The 8,179-nt window shown below is 55.8% G+C and overlaps 1 protein-coding gene across 1 annotated transcript; it reads right to left on the bottom strand.

The window, feature by feature from the left end:
• Window positions 1-446: 446 nt before the first annotated feature.
• LOC147990683 (uncharacterized) lies at window positions 447-851 on the bottom strand. Its single transcript, XM_087538352.1, has one exon. The coding sequence runs from the start codon at window positions 849-851 to the stop codon at window positions 447-449; it is 405 nt and encodes a 134-aa protein (XP_087394478.1).
• Between the last annotated feature and the right edge of the window lie 7,328 nt (window positions 852-8,179).

The following is an 8,179-nucleotide window of genomic DNA, read 5'->3' as shown; positions in this document are numbered from 1 at the left end:
ACCATAGCACAGACTGGAGCTCGTCGTGCCAGCCCTTGCCGCATGCCCAGAGCTTCTTCTTGAAGGTCCTTGTCTTGAGACCCCTCAGGACCTCGGTGTTGGTGGTAGCGGTAGCCTCCAGGCGCTCGAGGGAATGGGCCCAGGATATCCAGCCCCCAGACCGCGAACGGCCATGAGAGCGGGATAGTCTGGAGGTCCTGAGCAGGCTGGTGGATCTGCTTGGCGTGGTACTAGTAGGCCTCGCAGGATTTTACCAGCTCGGCCGCGTCGTTGAGTGTCATGGGCTAGTAGAACCCGCTGCGGAAAGCCTTGCTGACCAGGGTGCACGACGAAGAGTGGTGCCCGCAGTCTCTGCCATGTATGTCGGCCAGCAGCTCATTCCCCTGTTCCCTAGAAATGCATCATAGAGAAACATCATTTGGATGCTTCCTGTATAGCTCACCATCCTAAATGTAGTATGCCGTAGCCTGTCGGGCCACACGCTCCGCGTCTTCCTCCTTCTCCGGCAACGTGCCTTGCATCGGGTACACCTTGAACTCCTCGATCCAGCACCCCTCCTGAGGCTCGAGCGCTAAGAGGAGGCGCACTCCTGAGGTCGGGCCGCAGGCGGGGGCTCTCGAGGCTGGAGGCTGGGGGAGTTCCTCCTGAGATGGCACCGGCTCCACAGGCGGAGGTGCTGCCAAAGGCTTGAAGAGCCGCTCCTCGAAGATGCCATGCTCTTGGGGCAGCCGCTTGGATGCTCTTCTAGCAATGTCATCAGCCTCTTTGTTGGTGCCATGAGGCACATGCTGTAGTTCCAGGCCCAGGAACTGCTTCTCCATTTTGCGCACCTCCATGAGGTATGCCTCCATGTGCTCATCCTTTGGCTCATACACCTTGTTGGAGAAGTTGACGAGGAGCTTCGAGTCTCCCTTGATGGTGAGGTGCTTCACCCCCAGGGCCACCGCCACTTTGAGGCCGGCGATGAGACCCTCGTACTCTACGATGTTGTTGGAGACCTTCTCGTCCCGCTGGAAGCAGAGCTGCACGGCGTAGTAAAGCTTGTCCTGAGTGGGCGAGATGAACACGGCTCCAGCCCCCGTGCCCTGCCGTTCGAACCGCCAACGAAGTACATGACCCAACCATCTGGCGCTTCACTTCCTAGCAAGAGGGATTGGTTCTTGCCTGCTTCGAGCTCCGGGGTGGCGGTCCATTCCGCCACAAAGTCAGCAAGTGCAGCCCCCTTGATGACTCTGGTTGTGCTGAACTCCAGGTTGAACGCTTGCAGCTCGATGTTCCATTCGGTGACCCTTCCCGCAGCATCGGGGCTTTTGAGCACTCTCTCCAATGGGTAAGCTGAAACGACCTTGATCGGGTGACCTTGGAAGTAGTGGCGCAGCTTGCGCGAGGCCACCAGGAGTGCGAGCAAGAGCTTCTGAGGCATGGGGTATCGCGCCTTCGCATCTCGCTGGACCATGCTGATGAAGTACACTGGGTGCTCGACAAGGGTGGGAGAGCTGATGGAGTTTTTGGCTACCGGGGACTGAGGTGTTTCCTGCGGGTTTCCAGCTCCTAGGGCTTGATGACTTGTCGGGGCAGCTGCTGTCTCAGGAGCATCGTCTTGGTGCTGAGCTACCTCATCCGGCTTGGCGACTCCACTTGTCGGGTCCTCGACCTCGGGCCCCTCCCTGAGGGCCACCAGTGCCGCGCTGGCGGAGTGGGGTGTGGCAGACAGGTAGAGTACCAAGGGCTCGCGAGGACGAGGCGCCACTATCACCGGTGGGCTGGTCAAGTATCTCTTGAGGTTTTGAAATGCCAGGTCAGCCTCGGGGGTCCATTCGAACGGACCCTTCTTCTTCATCAGCTTGAAGAATGGCAATGCGCGCTCCCCTAACTTGGAGATGAAGCGCCCCAACGAAGTCACGTAGCCTGCAAGCTTCTGCATCTCCTTGAGGTTTTGTGGTGGGCTCATGTCTTTGATTGCCTTGACCTTCTCCAGGTTGGCCATGATCCCCCTGTGAGACACGAGGAAGCCCAACAGCATGCCCGAAGGGACACCAAACATGCTCTTCTCTGGGTTGAGCCGCAGGTCCACCTGGAGTAGGCTCGCGAAGGTCTCCTCCAGGTCCTGAATCAGAGTTCTTGCCTCCTGGGACTTCACCACAATGTCGTCGACGTAGGCCTCAGCATTTCTTCCGAGCTGCTGCCCCACGGTGATGTGAATCAGTCGCTGGAAGGTCGCTCCTGTGTCGCGCAGTCCGAATGGCATGCAAGTGTAGCAGTACACTCCGCATGGGGTCAGGAAAGCTGTTTTCTCCTCATCTTCCACCACCATCTTGATCTGGTGGTAGCCTGAGAACGCATCCAGGAAACATAGCAGATTGCACTCGGCGGTGGAGTCGACAATCTGGTTGATGCGCGACAGCAGGAACAGGTCTTGAGGGCAAGCCTTGTTGAGGTTGGTGAAGTCAACACACGTGCGCTCCTTCCCTCTTTTCTTCGGCACGACGACCAGATTCGCCAGCCACTCTGGGTACCGGACTTCGCGAATGACACCCGCTGCCTCTAGCTTGCGGGTTTCCTAAACAATGAAGGACTACTTCTCCGTGGATTACCGCCTTGCCCTCTGCTTCACAGGGTGCACGTTGGGGCATACCCAAAGATGATGCTCGATCACTCTTCTCGGGACCCCAGCCAGCTGCTTGGGTTCCCAGGCGAATACTTCCCTGTTCGCCCACAAGAAGTCAACCAACTCTTTTTCTTGATCTGGGGCGAGGTCGGTGCCTATATTAAAGGTGGCGCCAGAGGCCCCGTCCTTGTCGACCGGTATCTGCTTCGTCTTGGCTTCACCCAGAGTGAACAACTGCTTCTTCTTAGTCGGTGCAGCCCCCTTGGTTCTGGGCACTGCCTTGTTGGTCGGGCAAGCTGCCGCCGTGGCCCTGAAGGCGAGCTTGAGGGCCATCACGGCTTCCTTGGTGTCTCCGACCACAGTGAGGACGTCCTTGCTTCCTGGCATCTTCATGAGGTTGTAGGCAGGATGAGTGGCTGCCATAAACTAGGCCAGCGCCGGGTACCCGACGATGGCGTTGTACGGCAAGCCGACGCGGGCGATGTCGAAGTCGATCAGCTCGGTGCGGTAGTTGTCACGTGTGCCAAAAGTCACGGGGAGACGGATCTGCCCCAGGAGGTCGGAGGAGCCACCGCCGACCCCGGAAAAAGGCTTGCTGGGGCGGAGCCGCTCAAGTGGTACATGAAGGAGGCTAAAAGCCTCCACGGAGAGCACGTTGAGGCTGGCGCCGCCGTCGATGAGGGTCTTGGTAATGGCTACATCGTAGTTGGTGGGCGTGCAAAGCATCGGAAGGACGCCCGAGCCTACGGTAGTGACTGGGTGATCCCCCGAGTTGAAGATCAGGTCGGCCTTGGGCATCGCCCAACCCGGGGGACCCCCTGCCACGTGGAGATGACGCTGATCTAGCGAAAGAACGGCTTAGCGTGACGATCCGAGGGCGGCGCCTGCGAGCCACCGAGGAGAGCCGCGACGACAGGGGGTGCCGGTCCTCTGAAGCGCGCGACGAAGAGGTCACACGGCTTCTTCCAGGAGGCCACAGAAGATTCCGGCAGATGGAGGAGCCAGGCGCGCGGCACGCCAGCCAGGGCCATTTGGAGCCAGTTGGCCATGACTTTACCGTCGCCCAGGCCTCCAAGGCGGCCTCCTCGTATGCCAGCAAGAAGGTTGTCGGATCCGCCGCACCGTCGTAACGGGGCGGCATCTCCGGCTTGAACTTATGCGGCCACTGCACCCGCCGCAAGCCGGGGGTGAAGGCCTAGAGCCCCCCCCCCCCCGACGCTGCGGAGGGCGCCCGTCGATCCAGTCGGAGAAGAGGCGGCGTCCATGAGAGTCGGTCGGAGAGGCGAGGCCGTCGGGGGGCATAGCTTCGACGCACCCCTACTTGGCGCGCCAAATGTCGGATTTCGGTTTCCGGCAAAACCCTTGAGGTTCGAACAATGGGGTGCGCACAAAGATCTCTCCCCCTCTCTAGCTCACACACTCTACGATCTCACGGCCTAGCTCGACAAACCCAAAGAACATGAGACACAAGATTTATACTGGTTCGGGCCACTGTTGTGGTGTAATACCCTACTCCCGTCTTGTGTGGTAGATTGCCTCTTGGGCTGAGGATGAACAGTTATAAGGGAAGAGCAACCTTGCGATGAGTGGTGTTCTTGTGCTTGGTGAACTTGAGTGGTTGGGGTGATATGGATCCGGTCTAGGTCCGAATCAGATGCCCCGGTATGGTGGTGGCTAGTCCTATTTATAGAGGCCCAGGTCCTCTTCCCAAATATTGAGCGGGAAGGGATCCCACAACGGCCAAATTCGAAGAGAGACAACTAGTACAAGCTATCCTAACAAAAGTAGTCTTCTCCTGCCAAAGGCTCTGGTGGTGACGCCGTCTTGGGCTCCACGGTGACCTCTGTCCTGCCGGTCTTGGTCTTGTTGCACTGATATGGAAACCTTTGCCTGACGCCTCGGGACTCCTCGTCTGCGCTTGCTCCTTTAGCACCAAAGAGGAAACGAGGACACTACGCGCGCTGGCGCCCGCGTGGCTCTAGTCATCATGGCTTGTGTCACAAAAACCTCGTGAGGCACCCCTTGCCTTGATCTCCGCCCCTCGCGAGCCAGCCTGGTGAGGGCGCCCCTGAGGAGGTCTTGCGTCGTCCGCCTCGTGAGGCTTGGCCCCTCGCGAGGGTCTTGAATGTTTGCTGGTAAAGATGGGCCGTACGGGGCCGCTGGAGGAGCCACGCTGCCGGCCGCAGGCAGGCAAGTCTGGGGACCCCCGTTCCCAAAACGCCGACAGGCTTAGTCCGAACTATTCCGCTTATGATAAAGAATTATATGGTCTTGTTCGGACTTTAGAAACTTTGGAACATTATTTATGGCCCAAAGAATTTGTTATACATTCTAATCATGAATCTTGTAAACGTATTAAAAGTAAAGCAAAACTTAACCATAAACATGCTAAATGGGTTGAATACATTGAGAATTTCCCTTATGTCATTAAACACAAGAAGGGTAAAGAAAATAAATTTTATTGCTAATGCTTTGTCTCGTCGCTATACTATGTGTCGGTGTATAAAACACGGGTGTCTTATACCCTGACTTATGCACAGACGAATGGTTAATATTCTATTAATCAAAGAAGCTACAAACTCAGAGAAGCTGTTCTTTGTGAGATCAAGGAGTGCATTAATAAGACCAAGACCCAAGATCAACTTGGCTCGGGCAGAAGAACGAGCCAAGCACCAGAAGCAGCCCTTTGCTGGCAACACAGACCAGGCAAGGCCAAGGCCTGGCAAGCTCCATGGCCAGCAAGCCCCACCCTCGCCAACTGCCAGCGCTCCACTTCATCGAGCAGCTAGTCACTAATCCATGAGGTGTCGAGCCCGCAGGTAGTTTGGTGAGGCTTGCCAGACACGTGTCAGCACACCGGAGGGATTTTTACCTTTATTGACACCCATTTGGGTGGCGTTTCAAGATAACATGAGTTAGGTAGCTAGAGCGGTGCAATATCCTTGTCGGGGCTTGTCCTCCTCTTGACACATAGCGGATCATTTAATGCTCTTTGTCTTAACTACCAGAGTTAGGTATATGATAGCACTGTTTGTTGTCTAATCACTAGATAAAGAATGTTTTGCCACTGTGCAAACCCCTTAAGATATAAAAGGAGGGCCATGGCAACCTGGAGAAGGGTTCAAACCTAGCAGAACTCCACGCACACTTGCATGCATAGCCGCCCTCTCCTTACATCTTGTCGGGGGAGAGTGCTCCTTGTACTTGTGCTTACACACGATCAAACACACCAAGGCAGGAGTAGGGTATTACAACTCAATGGTGGCCTGGACCCGGGTAAAGATCCCTACGCCCACCATCATTCCTGCTCTTTGCTTTGAGTGCCCCCCGTTGCTGAACTAGCAAAGGGGCTCGTTGGCCCCATAGATCGTCGATCCACCCCGACATCTTTGGCGCGCCAGGTAGGGGAGCTCACTGACGTAAACCTAGACTGGCGAGTAGCATGCGATTCCATCAAGCTTCATCACCATCTTCGTCCTTCATGGCATCCAAGAAGAAGGGCTCCATGACAACTAGGCCTTCCATGTCCAAGCTTCCCCCGCCCACGTCTGCAGGTGGTATAGGCGGCACCACTACTGCGGTCGGTGCGAATGCTGCAGTAGGCACAACTGGCACACGCAGCGCAGTCATCGAGCCCACTGCGGTGGGAAAGGATGGTGGAGGCGCTGGAGGTGGTCATCCTCCACAACCCTCCATCGAAAACAAAAACGATGGAGTTGGTGGTGCGGGCACGCAACTTCTGCCCCCGCAACGCAATGACGAGCACAGTCACCGGAGCAACACAACCCGGTCTGGCACGAGCCAAGATCATCCTGCTACAACAACTAGAACAGTGGCGAGAGAGACAACATCAAAGCGCATGCCGCGTCCATCACAAAATGGACGAGATGTGACCCCGAGTGGCGTTGTTGATCACACGCAGCAACGTCCGCACAACAAGACACCTGCTGATCAGGCTCAAGATCTCCAGGCTCAGCTTCCGCCGTGTCAACCTATCGTCACAACTGCGGCACAACGGCAAGAATGCAACGATGCTCCTGCTGGCTCTGCTAGAAGTTGAGCGACGTCACGTTCTTCTCGCTCCAACATGCCTTCAGCATCGATAGAGGCAATGGCGCGGGCCCAAATGCTGTTGAACTTCCCTCCAATGCTAGACAAAATGGATGAGTGGAGAGCCACCATCCAGAGTCTGATTGGATGTGCGTAGGAGAACAAATCCCAACTGGTGAAGTCGTCTTGGCGCTCGTGGACAGCACCATTAGCTCAAACTTGTAGGTGGTGCGCCAACGGTGCAGTCACCACCCTAACAGCAACCCAAGCTGCAGCGTCAGCAGCCATAGTGTACCCAGCGGGATGCAGAGCCTGGCAAAGCATCGATGGCTTCCTCAGACCCGCAGATGCAGCAAGATCAACGGCAAGTTCTGCTAGAAAGGCGGGCGGAAGATGCTCGCACCACCATCCAATGACACCAGGAAGCGCGTCGTCAATCCCACGAGTGCAACGGTCCAATCGTCCACGAGCCAGTGCCTGCTATTGGCGGGTACCTACCTTACGAGGTTGGGTGCCTTGCTTTCACGCATGAGTTACGGCAAGTCTATTGGTCTCCCGTCTGTGTGTTTGAACCAGAAGTGCCAGAGAAATACCATGGCAAGCTAAACCCGGCAGCGTTCTTAGGCATCTACACGATTGCTATGCACGCTACCAGGGAAGAGATGAAAATGTCCTCGCCAATTACTTCCCATTGGTACTCAAACCCAATGTGAGGTCTTGGCTGATGAACTTGCCAGAGAACTCCATCCCCTCATGGTCAGATCTATGCAACGAGTTCGTTGGTTCCTTTACCGGAGGCCAGAAGGACCCCGAATAGCCCAATGACTTGCAAGTGATCCCATAGAGAGAAGGAGAAGATCTGCGCAAGTATATCCAGAGATTCAGCCACATATATTGTAGCATACCAAACATACACCCTGCAGCTATGATTGCCGCTTTCCACACGAATGTCCGCAATCGGAAGATGCGAGATAAGATGAACATGCGGCTACCCAAGACCGTCAATGAGCTCTACACAATGGTGGACAAGTGTGCGCGTGTTGAGGAGGGGAGGAGACTCCCTAGCGAAGATGCGGGAGTTGAAGTTGATTCTGAGGACAACACCGCCGCTGCCCCAAAGAAGAAAGGTTGGAGGCGCAATAGGAAGTGCAAAGGCAAGACAGTTATGGCCGTGGAAGGGTCAAGCAACTCTGGTTCCACCAAGAAAGCCAAGACAGAAAGCTCCAGCAAGGAAGGTGACACATGCACTAATTTCCAGGTCCGACGGGCCGTACTGTAAGATTCACTGCACCAAAGGTCACGACCTCCAAGAGTGCCGGCAGGTCAAACAGCTGGTTAAGAAACAAAAAGATTGAGTATGAAAAACACGATAAGGAGAAAGGCCGAGATGGTGCTGGTGGATCCGGTAAGAAGGGTCGTGGAGGTAGAGGAGGGCACCCTGGCAAGGCATATCAGTAGAACGAGAAGCCTGCCAGGGACAGGGACAAGAAAGAAGATGATGAGAGTGGAGATGAGGAAGAC

The sequence above is a fragment of the Triticum urartu genome, chromosome 1A (genome assembly GCF_056163025.1).
Source record: "Triticum urartu cultivar PI428250 chromosome 1A, HENAU_Tu73, whole genome shotgun sequence".
Lineage (NCBI taxonomy): Eukaryota > Viridiplantae > Streptophyta > Magnoliopsida > Poales > Poaceae > Triticum > Triticum urartu.
This window is presented reverse-complemented; position numbering and strand designations above follow the sequence as displayed.

What these genes read in the sequence shown, in the direction of transcription:
- LOC147990683 (XM_087538352.1), bottom strand. Translation starts at nt 851, where the DNA reads ATGGAGGCATACCTCATGGAGGTGCGCAAAATGGAGAAGCAGTTCCTG.